Raw genomic sequence first — 26,806 nt, forward strand, 5'->3', positions numbered from 1 at the left:
CGTGGGGTGAGGGGTGGGGAAGAGAGGGGAGGAGAAGATAAGAAATCACACGGCATTATCGAGTATTGCACATGGTCCTTTTATTCTCTGCAGCAAAAACGATTCCTCCCTGCAGGCCCAGAGCCTTGGGTCTGCAGAGAACTCTACAGACACAATCCTGGGGTAGTGGTTCTAGACAGATGGCGCTGATGTGCTCGGGGCAGAAGCGTAACATGGGAATTGAGTCACAGGCTGGCTCCCAGGCTAAGTTCCAGTTACTGCTGGGTTAGGAGGACAGATGGGGCTGTTTAAAGGTCCCAAGATTAGAATGTCCTTGTGGGGGATGGAGCGCTCCTGGCTGGACGGATCCATCTGGGTGCGGGGGAGATGCCTCCTCGTGGTAGCCGCCCTTCCCCCTCAGTTCTTCACATCTCCCAGGTGCAGCTGGGCAAAGGTGGCGGCCAGCTGCAGCGCCTCCTGCAGGCAGCCCACGTTCTTGCCTGTGGCCTGAGCGGACACATCTTTGCCACCACCTTTGCCATCCATCAGACCTGACACCTGTTGCACCCACTCACTGGCTTTCAGGCCCCGGTTGGCTGCATTCTAGAAGACAGGAAGGAGAAGTGGGGGTTAGGACAGAGGATGGGATTGAGGGAGACAAGGAGAGGGGTGGGATGGAAAAAGGATGGGGGAGGCTGACACCCAATCCTGCCCCGGGTGATGCTGCCAGAGCTGAGAGAGATCCTACTGTGGGTATGACAGCCAGGGCGAGGCCTACCACGCAGCAAAGCCAGCACGGTTGAATATATCCACCAGGGAGGGGAGAGCCTGAGGGGAAGGCGTGCTGGGGAGGTGACAAACAGGTGAGCAGGAAAACGGCCACTTCTAACAGGGGTTGCACAAACACACATGGGTCTTGGCAAACAGGTGTAAGAAGAACCAAGCTCCCTGAGAAAAGCTATGGCCACTGGCACAGAGCTGCTGTGAGCAAGACTGCAGGGCACTCTGACCTGGGGGACTTGACACAAGCATGTGATCTTGCCAGCCTCATTATCCACTGTGAAGAGCATGGCAGACGTCTCAGGGGAATGCGTCTTGAAGAGCTTCAAGGCTTCGTTCAGGGCCTGTGGGGAGAACCTGGCATCAGGCCATGGCCCTGGGGAAGGGGGCCACGCTCTCCACAAGTGCAGCGGGTCTGCAGAGCTCAGTTCTCAGAGAGCTCCCACCCCCTACCCCCTTCTAAGAGCAGGTGCTGGTCCCGGGGGCCTGGATGGAGGACTAAGCACAGGGCCTCGCCCACGCTCTGGCTCGGAGCTTCGCCTTCCACCTCAAGGAGCCACAGCTCTCCAGCCACCAGCTCTCTCCATGGCTCAGCCCAACCTCAGTCCCAGAGAGTGGGCCGTCAGGCAACTACTCTGCTCAGAGCCACAAGGCTCCCACTTCAGCCACCAGAAGGCTGAGACCCCGAGAGGAGACAAGCAGCAGACAGGCACAGGGTGGTGCCACGGAGCCCCAACCCCGGCTTGCCTTGGCCGAGGCACCGCTCTCCATCTCCAGGATGACAAGGGGCTGGTTGGGGCTGCTGTCAATGAGCTGCTTTGTCTTCTCCAGCACCTGCAAGGAAGGGAGTCCAGAGGAGAGGCCTCAGGTCAAAGGCTCAGACTCCGAAACCCAGAGAGTAGTCTGCACAGCCTTTGCTGGGTAAATCCTCCCGGCTCCTGCACTGCCAGGACTCACCCGCTTCTGGACATCGGCTTTGTTAGCCCGGTCTAGGTCATCCATGATTTTCTTCAGGGATTTGAGATTCTCCCGGAATTCATCCTTCTGCCACTGAGGGATGACTGCGGTGGCCAGAGCCTGGAACCATAACAGGAACTCCACTGGGAGCTGGGCCGCGAGGAGCGAGGATGTGAGCCCACCCCACCCTTCTGGCTTCTGACACCAGAGTCCCCCAACCAGTGTCCAGAAGGAGAGAGAACACAAGAACAAAAAGGAATCCACTGGCCTTGAGACGAGTCACTTTATGAGCAACTGCGTGAATTGTAAGGAGCAGGGCTGGAGAGAAAGGGGCAGAATAAAGAGAGCTGGGACCCCGTTAGACCTGGTCCCCCCACGGCAGTGAACACAGCCCGTGATGGGCTAATGGGAAGCCCCCGAATGTTAACAAACACCAGGAGACCTGGAGACAGTGGGCTCCCACAGTGCCTCTCCCACCCCCCTCAACACCGGTGCCCACTAGTGCTCAGAAGGGGCTGCCCTGCCATCAGCAACGGGGGCAGCAGCTGGTTCCAGGGGTCCGGAGGCCAGGATCTGGGAAGCTCCCTTGGCAAGGTTGCCGGACATCCGAAGTCAGTCCAAAGGCCCACTGCACCGAGAACCAGGACCTGAGGAGGGAGGCCGCCCCTACCTCACCGAGGTCCGCGATCTCCCTCTGCACGTCCTTATTTGGCGCAGTCTGGGCCTTCACTTTGGCCTCCGCGACAGAGAGAGATTTCTTCAAGCTCTCTGCTTTCCTGAGCGCCTGGGAGCAGACAATCAGAGTTGTAAACTGTGGGTCAGGCAACTTTCAGCTTCATGACTCTGTGAACGGTGGCAGACACCGACGGCAGGCTATGGAACAACACACCCCCAGAACACCAGAACTTTCTCTTCCTTCAGGGGCAAGTGTTTGCAGCCTCATGCCCCAGAAAGGAGCACCCTCCTCACACACCTGGCCAGCGGAACTCAGGTTCAGGGCGTGACAGAGAACTCATGAGCCAGGAGCCCTTCCCACCTATGAAATCATCACTCCTCAAGCCTCGGCACACGTCAGGCGTGAGCTACAGTCCCCACCCCCAGAGCAACTGTCCCCATACTCCATGTGTCTCAAACTGGGTACATACCCCAAGCGAGATGTGGCTAAGTGCTGGGGGCACAGAAGCCACAGCAAAACTATGGCCTACCCTCCTAGACACAGACATCTTATGGCAGAATCTACCTATATTTTAAAAGATTAAATATAAGATAGCTAGAACGTTTCGTGCGGTGCTGGCTTTCTTCCGCCAGGCGGGGTAACGGGAGGACACCCTGGAGGGCGTGCCGTACCTCCGATTCTGACCGCAGCGGCCATGTGACCATCGGCACTGTGGATCCACAGATCGGGCCCCGCTTGCCTTGTTCAAGTAAGCCACAAACCAGCCTGACCTGCTCACCTTCTGGGCTTCGGCACCTGTGACAGCAACAATCCTCCGGATGCCCTTGGCAATAGCTTCTTCGCTCACAATCACAAAAGCTCCCGCGTGACTCGAATTCTGCAGATGCCTGAATGGCAGAAGGCAAAGTTCATGGTCCTCACAGCACCCAGGAGCCCTTGGCTGGCAGGCAGGAGCCCTAAATGGTAGTCGCTCCCAGGGAAGCTCCCTCAAAGGGATGATGAGCAAAGGCCCTTCGTGTTTATTTCAGAACGCAGCTGTGGCCTGGAAGGGGCAGGCAGTCAGGGAAGGCCTGGCTGGGGCCGACACTGAGCGAGGCGCCACGTTCCTGAGCCTCAGTTTTCTCACGCATGAAATGTGGGTAGTTCTCCCTCTCCACACTGCTGCCGTCTGTCCCTGCTCAACAGCCTGAGAGTATCTGTGGATTCCCTCTCAAGTCTTACCACAGCACCTCAGACAACCCCAGGGGCTCAGAGAACCTCAAACGCTCATTTACTCTCAGCCACTCCGCAAGGATGATGTAAAGTCTCCGAAAGCTGTTTCCAGTGCTCTAGAGTGTCATGGAGAGAGGAATCAAGGCAGAGGTGGGACTCATTTGAAGGCCCAATTCTACTGGACAGAGGGAGGCCTGGAATGTGATCTCCCAGATCCCTACCCCATCCTCCATGCACCCACCTGCTCTCTGCCTGCCTGAGGCTCACAGGAGGCCCTGGATGGGCTCTATCATGGCCTTAAGAATGTCTTTTTCCCCCTGATTTCTTGGCAGGCAGGAACTTCCCAGGCCACCAGACTGTCCCAGAAAGACCCCAAGGGCTATGGAGGACTCCAAGTTGGCAGAAACATGGGGCTGCCCACAGCCAAACTGAGCCGGGTCTACCGTGGGGCCTGACTCAGGGGCTCTGAGACGATGAGGTTAATTTCACAGACGCTGCTCAAGCCTGCAAAGGGAACTATGTGAGGCCCTGGGAACGAAAAGGGGCTAGGACCATATCAGAAGCTCCAGGGCCCTGTGGAATCATGAATTCCCAGGCCTTCTGTCATCATCCGTCCAGGGAACGAGAGCAAGCAGCTGTAAGTGTTAGGATGACATTTTTTACCTTCCCTCCTGAGAAGAACGTTTCATCACACACCCAGTAAATGTCAGCGTCAGACACGGAGGGGTCTGATGGGAGCATGCAGATGCTGATTCCTGGGAATGCTGTTTGGCACCTGCATTTCTGAGGACTCTGTTTCATCCTTAGACAAGTGAGAGCTGGTCTAGCCTATTACCCACACCTTCCGAGGGTAACGCAAATTAACAAAAGGCAGGTCCACCCACTGCTCCCCCTGAGGTACTCACGTTCCCCCACAGAACTCAACAGAAGTGAGCGAGCCAGCAGGACCGGAGGGGTCATCCAACAGCTCAGACACCGGGACCCCAATAGAGACGACTCGCACAGGGTCAGGATAGGTCTCATCAAACACAGCCCGCAGGCCCTGGATGGCTTTAGCTGCTGCCAGAGGACAATCCTGGGTGTAGACGGGCTGCCACGGAAAGAAGATAGGAAAAAAAGCTGGGAAAAGATCTTCTCTGAAGGTGCAGTAGGAAGCAGCAGGGAGAGTGCAGTCTTGCAGGCAGGGCTCTGGGTCTCTGATCTCGGTTCTGCCCATCACGTGCCCTGAGCCTCCCAAAATAAAGCCCCATGTGTAAAGTCAAGGGGCTCAAAATAGGAATTTCCAACTACTTTGTTAAACTGTGAACCAAATCTTAAATGGATGTGCTGTATGTCAAACAGATTTAACTAAAAGAGCTCTGGTTGTCCTAAAGAAGGGGCGGACCAAAGACCTCCCTGAGGTCCCCCACTGAACACCAGCACTGACCCCTACCCAGCAGAGTTAAGAATCACTGCTTTGAACACATGTGTTCACCGGACAGACTATGGCTCGACAGAGTGAGAGCATCTGGGCGGGGGCGGCTCCGTACATAGAAAGTGATGGTGCAGGAAGGAGTGGAGTTCATGACCCAAGAGCTCACATGTGACGCGACCTACCTTGGCTGCTTCAATCATCTCGTTTGCAATCTCCTCGGCCTTCTTGATCTGTTGGGTGGACATGGCTCCCTTGGCGGTGAAGTCAAACCGAAGGCGGTCAGGAGCAACCAGGGAGCCTCTCTGGTCAGCCTCCCCAAGCACGGAACGCAGGGCGAAGTTCAGGATGTGGGTGGCTGTGTGGTTGCTCATGACAGGCCTCCGTCGGGGCTATAAAGGGCAGAGCAGGCTGGTGGAGAGGTCTGCAGCGGACTGCTGCTCGGCCCCCAGCACCTGCTCTCCTCTTCTTCCCAAGTACTAGAGTTTTTAGCTAGACCCACGGCTGCCCAGAATAAAGCCTACAGCTTCCCATGCCGCTAACTGTGGCCATGTAACTAAATTCTGGTCAGTGGGCTGTGAGCAGAAGTGATGTGTACCCTTAAAGGAACACACCCTCCCCTTCCTCTTTCCCACTGTCTAGAACAGGAGTTGGCAAGTTATGGCCTGTGGGCCGAACCCGTCCTGCAATCCATTTTTATATCTAGGTTTATTGGAACATAGCCACACCTGTGTGTTTACGTATTGCCTACGGTGCTTTTGTGCCACAACCGCAGAGTCGAGTAGCTGTGATGGAGACAGTATGGTTCAGAAAACCAAAAATATTTACTATCTGGCACTTCACAAAAAAAGTCCACCAACGCCTGGCCTAGAAAATGGATCTCATAGCTACCTTCTTGGACCATGAAAGCAAGGGCAACACCCCAGGAATGATGGTGGAACAAAAGCAAGGAAGAGCAAGGCCCTGTGACTTTGTGGGGAGGGCCTCTGCATCAGCTCAGACTTTCAGGTGACAAACACACTTCCGTCTTATTTTATGCTACTATTATTTTGGAGCTCTGGCACGTGCAGCAGAACCTATTTCTTAACACAGGATCCTTGGCTCCTGAAGAAGTATTTGAGGTTAAGCTGGAGAAAGGCCATCCGTGAAAATGAAGCTATAGGATCTCAACTGAAATCACTGTGGTCTAACTTGGGAACAGATTTAACTCTCAATGACATCCCTCAAAATTTACTTCTGCACCTTACACGCAATCATCTACTTATAATTTCACTTAGGAGGGACAGTAATGATGGACCAATTGAAAGCCAGAGGAGGAGATGAATTCCTTTCACAACCTGCATCAAATCACTATGACGTACACGTTAAAACAACTCTTGTAATTCTGCATGCCAGGTATGCCTCGATAAAGCTGACATTTTTTTTAAAAGGGGAAGGAAAGATGATTACTAACCAGCCTAAAGCAACTCAAACTCACCTCATCAATAAACAGCCGGACCTGATCCCCCACTTTCAGGCTGCCATAGATTGTTCCTACGTGCAGGACATACCCTCCTCGGACCTGAGCGTTCTTCACCGTAAACTCAGTTTTCTAAGAGGAGTCAAGGAGGAGACCAATATATAAATAAATCCAAATACATATGTGTGTATATATGTATATATATAAATACATATAAATGGACATAAATATGAATTCTCCCTTTATGTACTATACACACATACCATTAACACCATTATATATACACACATACATATATATATGGACCACTATATAAATATTTATCATTACACAACACTTTAAATATGTAATACGTGTGTATATATACATAGACACAGACACACACACTCTCTCTCCATTAAGGAGCATCTTAGAGAATTAAAGCCATTGTAAGGAAGCTCAAGCCCGAGACTAGGTAACTCATCCAAGACCACAGAGACAGCAGTGGCTGAGCTACAGGCCACGTCTTCCACAAGGATGTCTGCCCTCCAGAGAGCTGTCTCTCCTTATTTACAAGGAAAGCCTGGAGGAACCAGGGATCAACCTAAGCAGCCTGGCTGCAAGGATCCTGCTACAAGGGGACCTAACGGTGATGAAAGCAACACAGTACAAGCAGCAGCTCCCTCGGCTTCAGAAACACTGACCATAGAACACGACCCAAAGATCGGTGGTGTCTGCCCCTCAGGGCTGGGAGCACCAAGAAGCCAGAGCAGCTGCCCGGCGCCCAGGCACGGCCCTTTGCTGGGCCCCCGCTCCCCACTGATCAAGAAGAACTGTTGGCTCACGTCTTCGCTGCTGTCATCAACCTTCACCAGGTAGCCTTCGTCGTAGATCTGCCCTCCTTGCTCGGCATAGAAACAGGTCTTGTCCAGCACCACTCCACACTCCTGGCCCGTGGACACTTCCTCCACAAACATCTTGTCCCTGCGCAGAGCCATCACTGTAGCCACCGCACTCTCAAACACTGCATACAAAGGGAAAACACGGTTGATGACTTCATTCACACATTCTTAGCTGGCTTTTATCGGATTCTATTTCTCAAACTCTCCTTAGGTCCTAATTGTCTAATTTCATGTTGGAAGAAGCCTATTAGACTCCACAAAAGGGCTTAACATGCTGGTTTTCTACTGGAGAATATAATACTCAGTAGGGGTGACCAACTGTCCCGGTTTGCTTGGGACCAGGGGATTTCCCAAGGTGTGAGGAAAACACTGGGACAATTTCAGTGTCAACACTGGGACAATTCTGGGAAAATGGGACAGATGGTCACCCTAACTGTGAGCTACTGAACAGAAACCTGATGAATTTGATTAGTAGGTATTTAAGAGTAGTAATAAATTCCCTACTCCAAGGTCAATTCATAAGGAATGTATTCCTTTTGTGGGCTTCCTTACATAGATTTAGGTATCTCTGCTGGAGCAAAAAAAGCAAAAACATGTAGCACCAGTATATTTCTTTTGAGTTGTCTTAACTTTAGAATGCTACTATCCCGATGCAAAATTCAACAGCCACAGGGAATTTCATAAATCAATGTCATTTTCCTTATTTCCTGCAAGATGTTGCAATTAGGGAAAACTGGGTATAAGGTACAAGTAATCTCCTGGTAAATTTCTTTTACAACTTCCTGTGAATCTATAATTATTCCAAAATAAATAGAAAGTCAATCACCAAGGGTCTCTCTGAGTATAAAATTACACAGCACGGCTACACAGCACTGCAGGCAAGGCTACCATGGATATCCTGGGTTCATAATCTTGAGACTCATTGCTTGAAAACCACCCCAGATGAGCACACTAACATACCGTAGCTCCCACTGGAGTCCGAATGGTAATTATACTTTGGGGAATCATCTGTTGCCTCCAGACCCTTTTCCCGGAGCTCTTCAATAGCATAAATGTCCAGCATAATGAGGTCTTCCCCACCAGCTCCCTTGCCCTGTGATTTTAGCTGCCAGTAAGAGAAATAAGCATAAGTTACCTTAATATCAAAGAAAAAGCACTCTGAAGGACTTGAAATTGCTAAACTATGCCCAATGTAAAGCTCTAGAACAGAGTTTTTTGACCTCAGCACTACTGACATTTGGGGCCAGGTAACTCTTGTTCTGGGAGGCTGTCCCCTGAAGGAGGTTGAGCAGCATTCCTGGCCTCTACCCACCACAGGCCAGTAGCATCTATCCCCAGTTGTGAAAACCAAAAACTACCTTTATACGCTACTGCCAAATATCCCTTGGGGAAAGGGGGGCAAACTGCCCCCACTTGAGACTCACTGGTCTTGGGAAAAACAGAATTTCAAAGACTTTAATGGAAGGAAATTCTTTCTTGCCTTGCAGCCAAGTCCTGCCTTGATTGGGGCTGAGTTTCTTGCTCACTCCCCAAATGCTTTACCTGAGCCAGCTTCCTCTCCTCTTCAAAGCCATCCATATCTACCACCAGGCCCTTCTCTTCAGCAATCAGTCCAGTAAGATCCACTGGAAACCCATAGGTGTCATAGAGGAGCCAAGCAGTGTCCCCTACACAGCACAAAGGAATCACATAAGAATGACAGGGATGGCCCCCCTTCCTTTCCATCCCAACCCCTTCCCAGGAGGACACTGGCAGTGACAGGAGGGATTAAAGAGCCAGGCAAGTTAGTAATGGTTCTGTGTATTTGTCAGAAAATCCATCAAATCTTTTGCAGTCAACCTGGGGGAAGTACAAGAGGTCCCTGGAAAAGTTCTGTTTCTTAATCTGAACACAAGTGTGTTCAGTTTGTGGAAATTCATCAGGCTTTCACCTTGCACATTATATTATACTTCCATAAAAAGTAAAAACTTCTGGAATTAATTTTCCTGTCTGGTAAAAAATTAAAGTTGTAAAACACTACATACTACTCGTTCCCATTTTTTGCTTGCACACGCGCACACACCCCTATATACGTTTGTATGCAAATACAGAAAAGTCCTGAATAGTTATACAACAAACTCCAAAGAGTTGTGACTTCTGAGAAATGAGTTTGGGAAAGAGGATTTTCACTTTTTACTTCTGTACTGTTTGAATACTTTGCCATAATAATATGTTACTTTTATAATCTTACTATAAACCCCATTTTACACCAAAAGCGGTCTAACCAAGCTATGCTCAGCCTTTGGAGACACAGGAGTCCACTGTCAGTTTGTGAGAAAGGGCTTGCCTCTTCCAGAAAGATGAACCAGGCTATTGAAGAAAGGAACAAACCGGTCCTTACCGGGAATGGTTTTGCTGTCTCCCAGGCTCTGAATTTTCCTGTCCAGGATGCGACGCCCTCTGCTGAGCGTCTTGAGAAATTGCACTTCTTCTTCATTAATGATGTCCTTCACCATATCTGGGTCCTTCTTTAGCTCAGGAAATGCATCTCCCTGGTAAACGGGAGACACAGATATGAGCCCAATGAAGGCAGGGACTATACTATGACTCCTCTAAAAATTCTCATTAACAGTGTGATATCTCCCACTCTACGACTTTTAAGGTATGTGCTTCAGTACAGAAGAGGTGAACAGGAAATACACCTACCAGGGACTGCACAACAACATCTGCTAATGTAGCAAAGAAACCCCTGCTGGCGTTGAGTTTCTCATGGGAGTATCGAACAGCCCGGCGGAGAATCCGTCTCAACACATACCTATAAGAGGCAGAACCCAGTTTCCTGCTAGACAACATTCCCAGCCGAGCGTTTGGTAGTGGGTCCTTTGGAATTCTACCCAAGCAACATGACCAATTTTTTGTCTTTCTCTTTCAGATTCTTTCTTTTATCCTAAGCCTGCTTTTTCTTTTTTCTTTTTTTTTTTTTTGCATTCCCCCAAAGTCATTAACATTAATTCCAGCATAAAACTCAGTAATATATCCAGAAAGATGCATCAAGGATAACCTGGGGTAACCTTGGTTTATTTTCCAAGCTTGTTCTGCTGAACCAGAGATGAAGGCAAGAAGTACAGACCAGACGGCCAACGTGAGGCCCACAATCCAATTCCGGGTCCCGGCTGTCAGTAATGAAGTTGCCTGGGGTTCATCAGTATCTCCCCTGCCCCTGCCAATATCTTATCAGACAACCCTAAATACAACCCTTATCATCTTGTACTTGGCAGCAGAAATTTAATATAGTGAACTCTTCAAAGTGAGCTGAAACTCCCTTTATCCCTAAAAAAAATAAAAGGATCCCTCCAACTACCTAGAAGACAAACAATAATGAAGTACGGTGTTAAGTTCCACAGAGAGCCATAAAACTCAATAGCGTCAGTCCTCACCCTGCCCCACGTGTAACACACTTACCCCCGCCCTGTGTTGTCAGGTCGGCCACCATCAGCCAGGGCCACGGTGATGGTCCGAGCGTGGTCGGCCAGCACCCGGTAGGCCATGTCGATCCCATCAGCATCATCAGCACCAACCTTCCCAGTGTATGGCCGCGCACCTGTGCCCTACAGATAAAAACCAGGAGGCAGCTCATCAGGAAGCAGCCCTTCTAGTGTTGCCTCACCCCAGGAGGTTCAGAGAGGACTGACGGGGCATAAATTGAAAGGATGACCTCTTGCCAGATCCTATAACCCCAAAAAAGGTAACAGGAGCAAGAGTGAAGAGCCCCCAGCTAGGCCCCTGCACACAATAAAATACAGTGCCCTGTGCTTAGACCCCTGTGTTATTAACAGTGAAGTTGGTAGATGGTCACAGGTACCCTCACCCAGCAAAGCATATGATTGTTTTATCTTTGACAGTACTAAGGGTCCAGCCTGGAAACCTCCACAGAAGTCTGCAATAGGACCAGTACCTTCTGAATGGCTTCAAAGTAAGGGACAAAAAGGTCAGTGTCATAGTTGGACATTTTATTCTGCAGCACAGACACTAGTCGCTCCAGGCCCATCCCTGTGTCAATGCTTTTCTTCGGAAGAGGTTTCAGAATGCCATCGGTTTCCCTGCAAGATCCAGAGAAAGAGGAGGATGAAACACGGACTCAGGCTGCCACCTCTCCCTGCTGGGCAGAACTCACTTTGCAGTTTGCAGGCTGTGACTATTTGCCATTTGCCTCTGCCTGTTTTGGTGGGAGGTGGGGTGTGAAGGGAGAACGGGAAGAAATACTCTGGGGTTCATTAAAGAGTGAGGCAAGCTTCAAGGAAATGAGCTTTAAAACAGCAGTTCAAATTACAGCAAAAATGACATTATAGGAATAGCCCTTAAGCAGGTAGTATGTGGAATAAAACTAGTTTATAAAAGAATAGGCCCAGCCCTGTCCCAGAGATCAGAGGGAAAACCTGAGAAATAAAATTGAACAAATGTCCACAAGATCCCATGATGCCTTTAGCACTGCTCCACTGTCCCCAAAGGCGAGGATGAGAAGAGAGCCATGCGCCGAGTTCCTCTCGCTCTACGCAGCTTGAGGAAAGGTGCTGCTCTTAGCAGGAACAGATCAGGACTCCAAGACCACCTGTTATACTGGATGAACACGAGGTTCCAGATCTCTAGCACATTGGGGTCATCCTGGTTGACGAGGTGTGCCGCATCCCGACCACCAATCCGGTCGTAGTGGATCTCACTGCAGGGACCACAAGGGCCCGTGTCACCCATCTCCCAGAAGTTATCCTTCATGTTGCCTGGGAGGATTTTGCTGTCATCCAGCCTGCAGAGAGCAGGAAGATAAGCCCATTTATAGCTAGTGACAGGATTCTGCACAGACTTGCATCCGCCAAAAAAGGAGATCCTTATGCATTTCTAGAAAGAAGGCTCACTCTTTGGCAATTACTAGTGCTGAGTCTGCATTCAAATCCTGATAAAGCAGCAGAACATGATTCTTTTCAAGAGTGACTACAACAGAATACAAAATGCACATATGCTGTGATCATAAATAAATAAAAACATGCAAAGATGTAGATAAAGTCTAGACAGGAACACATAAAAATGAAAACGTTTATGCTGAATATGACCAGAATTTACCTATCTGTCTGTCTGTCTGTCTATCTATCTATCTATTGGCTGCCCGGCTTGTGGGATCTTAGTTCCCTGATCAGGGATGGAACCCGTGTCCCCTGCAGTGGAAGTGCACAGTCCTAACCACTGGACCGCCAGGGAATTCCCGACCAGAATTTAAACAAATTTCTTTGCACGTTTCTTTGCAAATGTTCCTTCATTTTTATAAATGAAAACAATTATATTATGACAATATAAGTGTTGAAAAAAAGCAGCTGATCATTTAAAGTCACCTCTCTATGCCCCAATTTAGTCATCTGTCTTTTACCTTAAAATGATACCAAAAAGAATTTAAGGTTAAAACATTTCCAAAATATTGACTCTGCTGAGAGTTGCTAGATAACAGAGCACTCAAAAAAGATTATGCTTGTTTGAAATCAAAGTACAGATATATACAAGCCAAGTAAAACAGGATTCAAAAAGTCAAGATTAGTATTTTAAGTTTCACATGTGTTACTACTCAAAACATCCAAGTACATTTAGACTATAGAGTCTAACCAAAGAGGGATTTCAGACCAAGTACAAGGGGAAGCTGGATTGAAACAATATACCCTGAGTAAAAGTAATTTTAAAAAAAATTAAAAATAAAGGAGAAGTAGCAGTGCTTAAGTATATAAAAAGCTACACACTAAATGACAAGAGAGTTTAAGTAAAAAGAACAAGAAAATGAGACAAGGACATCATGGGCATTCTTGTTATCTACAGGGGAACATCACTTCACAATCAGATTCCTCTTGATACAGAGCTTCATAAATTCTATTATGTTCTAAGCCCAGAACACATATTGCTCATCTATCATGTTACCTTTTATGCTATGTGATTTTATATTAGAATTATATTACATTAAAAAAAAACAACCCACGGGGCTTCCCTGGTGGTGTAGTGGTTGACAGTCCGCCTGCCGATGCAGGGGACACAGGTTCATGCCCCGGTCCGGGAAGATCCCACATGCCGCGGAGTGGCTGGGCCCGAGCCATGGCTGCTGAGCCTGCGCGTCTGGAGCCTGTGCTCCGCAACTGGAGAGGCCACAACAGTGGGAGGTCCGCGTACCGCAAAAAACAAAACAAAACAAAAAAACCCCCCACAACTTCCTTTGTCCTAGACCTGTTTGATGCCATTACATTTCTATAAGAAATAAACTGTTTCATATCAATACACTCTGTTGAAAAAGACACACACATACACACAGGGCTACAGAAATATGAAAAAAGGCCTGAAAGACTCTATATGGGGTATCAAACTATTAACAAGGACTAATGTTAGGGATCTTCCATTTCCTATTTTTTACATTTCCATATAGTTTGAAATTTCACAACATATGCACTCTATGTACAATTTCTAAAAATATATAAAAAGCAAAAAAAAAATGAGAGGGCTTCCCTGGTGGCACAGTGGTTGAGAGTCTGCCTGCCGATGCAGGGGACACAGGTTCGTGCCCCGGTCCAGGAAGATCCCACATGCCGCGGAGCGGCTGGGCCCGTGAGCCATGGCCACTGAACCTGCACATCCAGAGCCTGTGCTCCGCAACGGGAGAGGCCACAATGGTGAGAGGCCCTCGTACCGCAAAACAAACAAACAAACAAACAAACAAACAAAAAAACACGAGACTCTTTATGTTGGCTTTCAACAACAGAATGATCAAGTAAACCTACTAAGAAGCAAAGGATGCACCAAAGGATAATTACTCCCAGTCACCTCCACCTCCACATACACACCCCAAAATAGGAAATGACAATGCACCCCAAGTCCTAAGACCCCACTCTGGCACTGAGTGTAGGAACCATTTTATTCCTCCGTACTCATACGCTCCACACGCGAGCTACATTCTTACCCCAAGTTGTGCCAGATCTGTTTGCACTCCAGGTCTGGTTCTAAGCTGGCTGCTTCATCCCCCCCAAAGTAAGTAACGTAGAGTCTTTCAACTGGAATGCCAAACTCTTGGGTGAGAAGTTCTAGAGCCATCTTACATGCCAATTCCTACAAAATGATCAAAAAGATGTGGAATATGACCAAACCAGAATCTATTTAATATGAGTAGGAGAGGTCCAATACAGTATCTTCACCATAAACAGTCAAATTTATACAAGAAATCCACATGTAAACTGAAATCATAAAATTACAGGTACTGCTTCCAAGAAGTCTTAGAATTGATAAATGTCCTTCACTTCTGAATCTCCTAGATGATATTTTGTATCATGAAACCATCAAAGTTAGAAACCATTTCCCTCAGTAGAAATGACTGTTTTGCTCAAAATTCCTTTGATCTTTGCTCAGAGATCTCCTCTTTGAACTTACCTTGAAGTAATCTCCAAAAGACCAGGAGCCCAACATCTCAAAGAAGGTGTGATGATAGACATCCTTGCCCACATCGTCCAGGTCATTGTGTTTGCCCCCAGCCCGGATGCATTTCTGGGTATTGGCAGCTCTGCTCAGCTTTGCCATAGGGTGAGATGGGTCAACAGTATTCAGAAAGATGGGTTTGAACTAAAAAAGAAAGGGAACATTTCAACTTTTAAAGAGCTGCAGATATATCAGGTGTTTACAGGCTGGCAGGAAGAGAACACACATAGACTATTCATTTCCGGATTTGATTAGCCTGCAATACAGAAACTTATCAGAGGCAGGTGGCCCTGTGTGCTGCAGCAGAGGCAGCCTGTCTTGGAGCAGCTCCTCCCTGGTCCTAGTTCTCCAACGGTCTCCACCACTGCCAGTAACACCAACTGCACAAAGGAAAGCCCTGCCAGATCTGGGATAACAGTCAAGGTTGATGCAGTGAAACCTGTGTTTCCTCTCAAGTCTCTGCAGTCAGGGCTTATACCATCTTTCTGGAAGAACATATTCTAAAACCAATGTGCTGGCTTGGTAGTAAAGGTGATAAGGAAGAAAAAAATTTGAGACCTGTTCAGGGAGTAAAAATTAGCACCACTTGGTCACACTAAGTCACACTAGCTCCATAATCACACATGGCTGGTGTGTGATTACATATAGAATTACCATCATTGCAGAAAGTACATTGTACAGTCCTGCGCTCGACCGTAAACTCTTTAAAAGCAGAAACTATCTTACTTATTAGCACCTAGAAAAGTACCTGAAAAGAATAGATGCTCAATAAATACTAATTCAAAATGTAAAAACAAACAAAGCAAAACAAAAAACACAAGGTATTTCTGATTAAGAGGCATACAGCACATAAGCAAATGACTGCCTGGGTTCAAATCCATGCTCCAGCATTTACCAGCTTCGTGAGCTTGGGCAGTTTACTTGAGCCTTCAGTGCCTCAGTAGGATGGCACAGAGTGAGGATTAAATGAGTTAATATACATAAGACACAGAGCAATGCCTGGTGTATAGGAGGTGCTACATGCAGGCTACTAGTTACTGTTATTCAGAGAATGTTTATAAACCTTGGACTCCATGGCTTCTGCCAAGTACGTTCAGTTCATGTGGGAGAAGACAAAGCCTAGGTATGGCTGAGTAGAACAAAACTGTTTCAGTATTCCAGAAAACTCACCACCTTGAAAGAGTCCACCTAAAATTAGTGCCCTCAATTCCAGGTGTATGCATGGGACTCACACAACTGAAAACACTTTTATAATTTCATGGTTCATGTAATACAGGTGGAAAATGTTCCCAGTGCCTCTAATTTTCCATGCCAGAGAAGAGACCTGAGAGAACAGAAAATGTCAACTTATCCCACAGTGAGGGGCATCCTAAGGGCTGGTGGGTCCACCGGGCTAAGCAGTCACCCAAAGAACCTCCAAAGGAAAGTCCTGAGGGCCCCATCTAACCTGAATCCACTTCCAGCCAATTAAATAGTTTTCAATGTCACAGGTATAGTGAAAAACTCCTTTTAAACACCTTTATAAACTTGTGATGCTCTCATTACTTCACAAGAAAATGCTTGCCTCCAAAAATAAAACTTTTAAATATCTTTTATAGTTCAATTGCCCCAAACACAAATCCTACTAATAAAGTTTCGTCAGCAGTAGATCCGAATTGGCATTCGTGGCAGTAGCTTCAAGAAAGAAGTTTAAAAAAAGAAAAAAATCAATAAGACTGTGCATGGGACTTCCCTGGTGGCACAGTGGTTGAGAATCCGCCTACCAATGCACGGGACACAGGTTCGAGCCCTGGTGCGGGAAGATCCCACATGCTGCGAAGCAACTAAGCCCATGCGCCACAACTACTGAGCCTGCGCTCTAGAGCCCGTGAGCCACAACTTTTGAAGCCCACGTGCCACAACTACTGAAGTCGCATGCCTAGAGCCCGTGCTCTGCAACGAGAAGCCACCGCAATGAGAAGCCCATGCTCGCCACAACTAGAGAAAGCCCGTGTGCAGCAACGAAGACCCAACGCAGCCAAAAATAAATAAATAAATACATTAATTAATTAATTAAAGAAAAAAATAAGACTGTGCATGGCCTAGAATGGGAATGAAAGCAAAGCCTTAAAAGAATCCTGAAGAGGGGCTTCCCTGGTGGCGCTGTGGTTAAGAATCCGCCTGCCAATGCAGGGAACACGGGTTCGAGCCCTGGTCTGGGAAGATCCCACATGCCGCGGAGCAACTAAGCCCGTGAGCCACAACTACTGAGCCTGCGCATCCGGAGCCTGTGCTCCGCAACAAGAGAGGCCGCGATACTGAGAGGCCCGCGCACCACGATGAAGAGTGGTCCCCGCTTGCCACAACTAGAGAAAGCCCTCGCACAGAAACGAAGATCCAACACAGCCAAAAATAAATAAATTAATTAATTAAAAAATAATAAAATAAAAGCTCCTTTAAAAAAAAAAGAATCCTGAAGAACTGACATTTTATAAAGAAAAAAACAAGGACAATGAAAAGATGAAGGACAACCACAACAGCTGAGCTAACAAGTCTCTTCAGGGCTCAGCAAGATTAACCCAGCCTCTGATTTTAATAAAGCACAGCTATTTCCTTAGGAGAAAAAAAAAAAAGGCAAAACTTTACAGACTAGATGTAGGCTGTATTTTTCTTGAGAGGCATACAAGTTTAATCCATGAGTATCGGAGTCTCTCATCATAATTAAAAATAATGATAGTTAATATTCAAGTACCTACTTCAAATACTGTACTAAACATTTTAAATGCATTATTCTATTTACGCCTCACTACAATCTAAAGGCAGGCACTATCATTATTCCTCATTTCACAGACAAAGAAACAGAGGTTCAACGACATAAAGTAGATTCTGCAAGATCACACAGGAAGGACAGAACTGGGATTCTGACTGACTCCAGGGCTGCTGTGCTGCCTCTGTGGACAAAAAAGCCAAGGGGAAGGGAAAATACCCTTACCTGGTTCATGCCTGCATTGGCAAAGAGCAAAGTGGGATCATCCAAAGGGATGGTGGCAGATGAGTGAACATAGGTGTGTTCATTTCTCTTGAAGAAATCTATAAAACGCTGCCGGATTTCACTTGCTGTTAGGGTTGAGTCCATCTCGAAAATAACCCTACGGAACTAACCAGAGGAAAAATGAAAGAAAATTAGGGGAATTGAAACTAAGATAAGTAAACATTACACAAGACTCCTAGCTTCTCAGGCCATGTCAAAGCAAGACACGGGTAAGCTGTTTGATCCTAAAACCTCTATGTTGTAATGTCCAAGGCTAAAATCATCATCGAAGCAAAACTTGCTGCAGTAGCAGAGAGCAACCCCACATGCTCTTCCTTCCCGGGCCAACCTCAATCTGTTCAATACACCAACACATTAAGCGGAGGAGGTAGTTTCTTCATGCATTCATTCACTGCAAAAATGTATGGAGCGTCCACTGTTCCAAGCCCTAAGTCAGGAATTAAGAAATGGGAATAGGGCTTCCCTGGTGGCGCAGTGGTTGAGAGTCCGCCTGCCAATGCAGGGAATACTGGTTCGAGCCCTGGTCCGGGAGGATCCCACATGCTGCGGAGCAGCTGAGCCCTTGTGCTACAACTACTGAAGTCCGCGCGCCTAGAGCCCGAGCTCTGCAACAAGAGAAGCCACCGCAGTAAGAAGCCAGCACACCGCAACGAAGACACAACACAGCCAAAAATAAATAAATAAATTTTAAAAAAACACAAAAGAAATGGGAATAAAACCTCACAGTTCAGTCTAGCAGAGGAGCCCCCTGGAGATGAGGGAGGCTCAGGAGACCCAGGTTCCAGTCCTAGCTCCAAGTCCTTAAGGGAATTACTTCAACAAAAGGGGGCCATAATAGATGAACTCTAAGGGCACTTCCAGCTCTGTCTTAACCCACATGCCTAGAACAGTGCAAAGTTCCACTATCCCCAAAGCCAGGGCCTCTAGGTTTGGCGTGACCATCTAGGGGAGGCAACAGTGGACCTGGGCATGGGCCCATCTGTACAAGGAACTGCCCTGCAAGTAGCAGGAATGTACCTGCCTCCACTTAGCTCCTCCAGAACCCAACTGCTAAACTGCTGCCTTCCCAGCTATTTGACTGCTAGGGAGTGAGGACGTTGTAGCCACACTGAGGAAGTAGAGCTCAAGAGCCAGTGAAAGAGAGAGGGAATCAGAAGAGAGGGAAATTAGGAATAAAACAGCTTTACAGTTTCAGAGCTCTTTCACATATATTACACGGCTTCTATGACAAGCAGGTTAGAGAGAAGTGACAGGCCTTGGTAGAGGGTACCAATCACTGGCATGGAGTTGTAGTGCCATGTTGCACTGGGTGTCTAGAAAAATAGGAACCATCTCATTCACAACATTATCTAAAAGTCTCTAGAATTCTAGACCTAGCTCTAACCTTTAAAAAGTCACTTTGAGGACTTCCATGGTGGCGCAGTGGTTAAGAATCCACCTGCCAATGCAGGGGACACGGGTTCGAGCCCTGGTCCGGAAGGATGCCACATGCTGCCGAGCAACTAAGCCCATGCACCACAACTGCTGAGCCTGCACTCTAGAGCCCGCGAGCCACAATTACTGAAGCCTGTGAGCCTAGAGCCCGTGCTCCGCAGCGGGAGGGGCCACTGCGATGAGAGGTCCGCGCACCGCAACGGAGAGTAGCGCCCGCTCGCCTCAACTAGAGAGAGCTGGCACGCGGCAATGAAGACCCAACGCAGCCAAAAATAAAAACAAACAAATAAATAAATACATTTATTTTAAAAAAACAGTCACTTTGGGACTTCCCTGGTGGTCCAGTGGTTAAGACTCTGCGCTTCCAATGCGGTGGTCGTGGGTTCGATCCCTGGTGGGGGAACCAAGATCCCACATGCCTCACAGCATGGCCAAAAAAATTTTTAAACAATTAAATAAAAAGGCACTTTGTCCTAAATTTGTTTCCTTTTTTGTAAAAAAGTAAGATCTACTCTGCCTACGCCACCTGGGGTGTAAGGCCAAAAGCCATCCTGTATCTGGAAGCAACTTGTAACCTGGAACGAATTGGATACTATTACTTTACATCACTTAGCTCAAAGTTTTCTTCCTTCCTAGGAGGAAGATACAAAGAAAGATGTACACAACGAACATGATGAGACTGTGACTCTTAGATTTATGTTTAATCACAATTTCAATTGATTTATTCACAACTCAATCAACTCATTACTCAAACAAAAAGCCCTTTGGGCAAAAAGATGGTGAAACACTGGCAGACAGAGCCAAGGAGCTGACTAAAATCCCCACAGCTGAGGATTTTCTGTTCACGCTAAGGAGTCAAGGCTACGGTTTCTAGAAAGTTTGTCACACCACATTCTTCCTCGACCCTTCTCATCATGGCTCTCAATGAATATTAATCATGGTGGCAACAATGAACGAACGGTGCTAATCCTGACTGAGCAGCGACATCACAGCTGTTTCAGAATGTTCATTGCTCCTCCTCTAAATGTGTTACCTGAGGAAAATAAGCAGTTCCATTCCAAAAGACACATGAATTTCCCATCTTTGTTTATTCATTCAACGTACTGAATACATACTGTATGCTGGGAACCAAGATGAAAGAGAGTTCATGCCCTTAATAGGGAGATAGTCACAGAAATAACTGCAGTATGATGTAAAAGGATCGAATATATTGCTGTTAGGCCCTATGGACGCTGGGACTATTAAAGGCTGTGTCACCATCACCACTCATTCATTTATTCAATATAAATACACAGGAAGGCTATACTGGATACAGAGGTAGCACAAAGGAGGTCAGATTCCATTTCCCAGCAGGAACTGTAAAGGTCTTAAGTACCTTAAATCTCACTGGCCTTTGGGTTTAAGGCTCCAGCCACTGGACCTTTCAACATGCTCTTCACTTGCCAGGTAAGCTGACTACCCTATTCTCCCTTTTTGCCTTTTCCTAGTTAATTTCTCATTGTTGGCATCTCAATTTCAAAGAGACTTATTTAAGGAAGGCTTCTCCTTCTTAATCAGATTCTTCCTATTTTAGTCTCATAGCCCCAGGTGTCTCCCGTCATAATTTGCACATGCATTTGACAGCTGGAGGTCCATCTCCCCAACAGGCTGTAAGTTCCAGCCCAGTGAGTATCACGACTGGTGGTTTTTGCTCACCATTACGGTTATGTCCTCAGCATCCAGCACAGTGGTTGCTAAGTATTTCATGGTATAATTAATAACCCTTTAGTAGCGAACTGCGAATGAACTTAAAGCACACTGGAAACGCAGACCCTGAAAAAGTAATAGCTAAACGTGATGGAGCACGGAAATTGCTTCTAGGTAGGCCCGGACTAGTATCAGTTATTAGCTAATTTTAAGAATTTAGGGAACGGCTCACAGCCTGATTCCACCCGTCTTGACCACTCTACCCGCCCGCAACCCCGCCCGCCCCTAGGGGATTAAAGCCAGGGGAGATAAAACCTCAGCTTTGGACGGATGGTCAGCGACAACAGTGATCCTTCCAAGGTCTCGGTCCTCAGCAAGGCCACCCGAGGCCACTCCACCCCCAGCGCTCCAAGGGTCTGACAAAAGGCCACTCTCCAGCTGCCGTGTCGCCAAGCGGCTGCCTCAACCCCGGCTCCAGCCCGCGCCCCGTTCCGGAGTACTCACAGGGCCTGGCCCAGGGGCCAAACGCCAAGCACAGCCGCTATCGCGGCGCCGTAGAACTCTCTCAGAGGTCAATCTGCTTCTCCCGAGGGTCGCAGTTCCTAACTCCTCCCTCAAAGCCCAGCGCCCGGAACCACGGTTACCTGTCCCGCAGACACGCAGAGGTACCAGCGCCAAAGCACTGCCCTTGGCAGCACGCACCGCCCCGTCCAACCAGAGCGCGCGGATGGAAAGTGCCCCGCCGCGCCTTACCTTTCCGAGAAATTATTGGTCATCCGACATGCCAATCAACTGGAGCACGAATCAGCTTATTAGTTGGTTTCTGGGAAGGCGGGTCTAAATCGGCTGATGCAATGGCAGGGAAAGAAGGGACTGGGGCACGTCACGTGACAAGTAAGGATGTGTACTTCTGGGGACCGACATTTTAGTATCCATACTCTAAATCCTAGTCGTTGACATGATTAATAAGGGGGAAATGGTGACGTGTGTTTGGTAGAGGTCACAGCTCTTAGTATCTAGTTATGTTCGTTTTAGTTGCAGAATGGTATGCAGGCCTCAGATTCTGATACGTTGTGCTCATGGATACACTTGTCCTTTAGACCTTGTTGGATTTGGTGTGGAAAAAATAACATACTCTATGAGAGACAATTTGGCATTTGGTCCTCGATTTGCCTTTGAAAAGTAATAGTTAATGTTTATATGCGAGGCATTATTAAACATTTCCTACATTATTTCGTTTAGTTTTTAAACTGTGTAGGAGGCAGGCCAATTGGCATACCTTTTACAGATGAGGTAACTGCCTTGCCTAAGTACACACTGAAAAGTAAGTTAAAGAACCAAGATTCAAACCCGTTTCTGTTCAACTCCAAAGCCCATAACCTAAACTTCTCCACTATTAACCTACATCATCTTGTATATCTAAATAGAAGGGTATAAAATTGTGCTGCTGGTCATAACTGGGTTAAAGATATTGTTACGGAACACAAGTTCATATGCCCGATGTACAGAGAGGCCAAACAATCCAAAAAGTGGGAATTTGGAGCAGAGAAAGGTTTATTGCAGGGATAAGCAAGGAGACCGGGTGGCTGGTACTCAAAAACCCCAAACTCCCTGATGATTTGGGTGGGGGGGGGTTATGGTAAAATTTAGGGTGAGAGCTGCAGGGTGTGTGACTTTCTTCTGATTGGTTGGTGGTGAGGTAACAGGGTGGTGCTCCAGGAATCTTGCGCTCAGCCTGAAGTTACCATCCTCCACCTGAGTGGGGGGCCTTAGTTCCTGCAGAAGAACTTAAAAGATATTATATGTATATTCCTTGAGGAGGAACCAGGACCCTACCCCAAGGCTGCACTATTGTTTCTTGACTGCTCTTCCCTTGTTTCTGGATTCCCTCTCTTCCCTGATTAGCAACTGTCTGAATCTGCCCTTTGGAACTCTGGGAAGGTCAAGGAGGCTGAATAAAACCTATTTCCTAGAAAAGCTTTTGTGCCCAGGACGGCCCCACAGGGTCCTGCTTTGTTTCAATACTTCAGAAAAATTTTACTCTTTTCATGTAAAAGAGCATGCTACACAAATAGGTCAAGCTCAAAAGCTAGCAAGAAGTCACTTAATTTCTCAATTCACAGCAAAGCATTAATAATCATCATCACACCTAATGTTTGTTGAGCACTTAGTATGCAGCAGACACTGATCCTCACAACAACCTTACGAGTTACTTTTATTACCTGCTATTAACAGCTGAGGAAACTTAGGCACCCAGAGGTTAAGACAGCTAAGGTCAAAACCAAGAGAGACAACTGTTCTGATCCAAAATGACCCAAAATAGATCTTCCCTGGTGGCGCAGTGGTTAAGAATCCGCTTGCCAACGCAGGGGACATGGGTTCGAGTCCTGGTGTGGGAAGATCCCACATGCCGCGGAGCAACTAAGCCCATGCGCCACAACTACTGAGCCTGTGCTCTAGAGCCCGTGAGCCACAACTACTGATCCCACGTGCCACAACTACTGAAGCCCACGCGCCTAGCGCCCATGCTCCGCAATAAGAGAAGCCACCGCAATGAGAAGCCTATGCACCACAATGAAGAGTAGCCTCGATCTCTGCAACTAGAGAAAGCCGCGCAGCAACAAAGACCCAATGCAGCCAAAAATAAATTAATTAAAAGAAAAAAAGATATTTAACAAAATGGCCCCAAATAGCATATTTAGTCACAACAACCTGAGAAATGGGTCAGACTTTTGTACCCGCACATTTAAAATGGAGAGCCAAAATTGTACAAACTGTACTTTCAAAATAAAGTAATATTGGTTGTAGCCTTAATAACTTAGCTATGTTGCCATAGTTGTTGCTGTTAATATAGCACTTTCACTAACAAAAGAATTGAAGATAGATTAAAAAATGTTTTTTATTCCCCAGTGATTGGTTCAGTACACATGAAGAGAAATTGTTGAAGCCCAAAAGTCACATTCTTCTAAAAATGAATTTTCTACATGAATTATTCAGATAATTACCCAGTTCTCTATGATACTGTTACCGAGTCCAAGCTCGCTCTGCTCGCCACACAACAGGCCAGTAAATCAGAGACAAGGTGTTGAGGCAAGGAATACAAGTTTATCCAGGAAGCCAGAAGACCGAGAAGATGGCAGACTAAAGTCTCAAAATAACCACTTATTGGGGTGTGGATGCCAGTTTCTTTTATAGTAGAGAGGGGGAGGAGATGAGGAAGTAAAGTAAAAAGACCGTAAATTTTGCAAATATCCCCTGCAATGGCCAACCTCAGGGCTGTGTTAATTTCTTATTTCTTGCACCCATCCACAGGTGGACAGGGTCGGGATATTTCCCTGAACAAAGGCGCTTTGGTTTAACATTCAGGGGCAGGGTTCCCTGAGGCAGGCCACTATGTATAGACGGTATCCTTTTAGTGAACAAAGCAGCGGAAAGCAAAGGTTAAAGTAAAAGAAACAGATCCAACATGTAGTCAGATTTGGCTCTTCCCTGTTACAATATTTTCCCCTGGCAGATAGTGTCAACTATATAATAGAAGGAAAACTATCTTAATGCAACATGCAAATTGTCTATTTTAGGAAACTACTAACTTATTCTGGGCTAATTGCTTAGGACTGTAGGTAACTGAGTGCTATACACATGGCTTGCTCTGCAGTAGAATACTGGTTGAACCTTACCTGGGGGCATGAGGAAGATAGCAGGGGCTCAAGATAGTACAGCTAAAATACTTAGTTTTGGAAGGATGTAGTCTAATTCTTCCATGGCACCTAAGCTACTTTTATCATCTATAAAATGAACTTTGAATGTTCATTTATTTGCTATTAGGTCAAATGGGGGTGACTGAAGAGTTTTCAGACCATGAAGTACCATAGGAGTCACCTAGTGATTTCGGATGCATGCAGCAGTAAGCAGTAGCTTGCAGCAATTAACAGCGAGTGGTAGCTGGAAGCAAGATCTTAGTTCCCGGACCGGGAGTCCTAACCACGAGACCACAGGGGCCAGCGGCTAGGGTTTGGATCCCTAGTTCTTGCCTGCCTTGTCAAGAATGAATTCAGGCGAGGAGGCAGAAGGTAAAGAGAAAAGGAAAAAGTTTACTGGAAAAGCAAAGTACATGCAGAAAGACACATGGGCGAACTCAGAGAAAGAGTTGCGCCTTTGGGAAATTCTTAAATTCTTTATAAAGGGGCAGTTTTCCGAGGCTTTGTCTTCCTTCTGGCCAACCATCTTGTTTTGTTCTCCCCTGGCTAATTTGTCTCAGGACCCTCCCCTTAGGTGCGCATGCACCTCTCAGTCAAGATGGATCCCGACGTGAAGCTGTCTGGGAGAAGCAAGAGTCACCATGGCCTGGAGTTTTGACCCCCAAGGAGCCTTTGTGCCCATGTGTAGTGTCTCCCTTGCCCCAAGGTGAGGGGAAGCGGAGATCCCTTGGTCCTTTACTCGAACAAGGTTTTGCCCCTCTTTGCTCTTGCCATGACTGTTATCTTAAGGCATCCACAAGAGACAAAGCTTGGCTATTTACCCTGTCCCTGTCATTGCTTCTATTTCAGAGCAAGCAGGAGACTGATTGTAAATGCCTAACCTGCAGCCCACCTATCTCCTGTCTCAGGAAATGCAAACAGGAGGCTAGTTGTAAGTATCCAGCCTGACCCACTTTTTTCTGTCTCATGAAAGGTAAACGGGAGGCCAGTTGTAAATGTCTAACCTGGGGCCCATCTATCTCCTGCCTCACTAGGATCTTAAAATGCAGATCCCAATTTAGTAGGTCTGGAGCGAAGCCTGAGATTCTGAATTTCTAATAAGCTTCCACGTGTTATCTGTGCTATTACTGGGGGATCACACTTGGAGTAGCAGTGGACTAAACTAGAGAATGAGCTTCTTCACCTATATGTTCAGAGGCAAAGAGTAAAAAGTTTGATCTGGGGTTCCCTGGTGGCGCAGTGGTTGAGAGTCCGCCTGCCGATGCAGGGGACACGGGTTCGTGCCCCGGGAAGATCCCACATGCTGCGGAGCGGCTGGGCCCGTGAGCCATGGCCGCTTAGCCTGCGCGTCCAGAGCCTGCGCGTCCAGAGCCTGCGCGTCCAGAGCCTGCGCTCCGCAACGGGAGAGGCCACAACAGTGAGAGGCCCAAGTACCACACACACAAAAAAAGTTTTATCTACAGGGACTCCCTTGGCAGAACAGTGGTTAAGACTCCACATCCACTGCAGGGAGAACGGGTTCAGGGAACTAAGATCCCATATGTTGCAGAGCCTGGCCAAAAAAAAAAAGATTAAAAATAAATTTAAAATAGGAACTTGCCTGGTGATCCAATGGTTAAGACTCCGCGCTTCCAATGCAGGGGGGTAGGGGTTCGATCCCTGGTCGAACTGGGATCCCACTTGCAGTGCAGTGCAGCCGAAAAATAAAATAAAATATTCATTAAAAAGTAAATTAAAAATAAAAATGTTTGATCTGGGGGTCAGGGAGGGGGGATGTGCATTCCTCATCTATTTATTCACCAAGTGAATGTCTATTATGCGCTAGACCCTAGAGATCAAGATTAAGGAGAGCACTGCCCTGTCCTTATGGAGTTTCCAACCTAAGGCGGGAGCCTGACATTCAGCAAAAAACAACTCGGTTTAAAAAACTCAAGGCGGGGGGAGGGGGGGGAAAAAAAGCTCAATACCCAAAGGCTACCCCTGTTGAAACTTAGACCTAGCCTTTTTGCACCCAGGTACTTTGGTGCGCATGCGCCAGGCTTGCCGTTCCCCTTCTCTGATTGGCTGGCGGGACTGGCTTCTAAGCCTCAGCCAATGAGGCTCGGGCTGTGAGCGGCCGTTGGCGGTGGTAACCG

At 47.3% G+C, this 26,806-nt stretch overlaps 1 protein-coding gene across 5 annotated transcripts; it reads right to left on the reverse strand.

Annotated features, from left to right (window-relative positions):
- Positions 1-58: 58 nt before the first annotated feature.
- On the reverse strand, positions 59-26,795 carry AARS1 (alanyl-tRNA synthetase 1). 5 transcript variants are annotated; one of them, XM_027119312.1, is made up of 21 exons: positions 26,272-26,795; positions 17,794-17,958; positions 14,778-14,966; positions 14,314-14,459; positions 11,944-12,135; positions 11,290-11,434; positions 10,797-10,942; positions 10,041-10,149; positions 9,736-9,886; positions 8,898-9,022; positions 8,316-8,460; positions 7,299-7,477; positions 6,493-6,606; positions 5,201-5,407; positions 4,510-4,694; positions 3,171-3,279; positions 2,387-2,500; positions 1,717-1,866; positions 1,507-1,593; positions 990-1,103; positions 59-582 (listed from the first exon to the last, which is right to left on the reverse strand). In XM_027119312.1, the coding sequence occupies exons 2-21, from the start codon at positions 17,935-17,937 to the stop codon at positions 397-399; spliced, it is 2,937 nt and encodes a 978-aa protein (XP_026975113.1). In that variant the 5' UTR covers positions 17,938-17,958; positions 26,272-26,795; the 3' UTR covers positions 59-396. The 5 variants fall into 5 exon arrangements, with proteins under 5 accessions (XP_026975113.1, XP_026975114.1, XP_026975112.1 ...); XM_027119313.1 differs by lacking the exon at positions 26,272-26,795 and adding an exon at positions 21,618-21,707; XM_027119311.1 differs by lacking the exon at positions 26,272-26,795 and adding an exon at positions 21,478-21,607.
- Positions 26,796-26,806: the final 11 nt, after the last annotated feature.

This window comes from Aethalodelphis obliquidens, unplaced genomic scaffold (genome assembly GCF_003676395.1).
Source record: "Aethalodelphis obliquidens isolate GAN/ISIS:26980383/991018 unplaced genomic scaffold, ASM367639v1 scaffold20, whole genome shotgun sequence".
Lineage (NCBI taxonomy): Eukaryota > Metazoa > Chordata > Mammalia > Artiodactyla > Delphinidae > Aethalodelphis > Aethalodelphis obliquidens.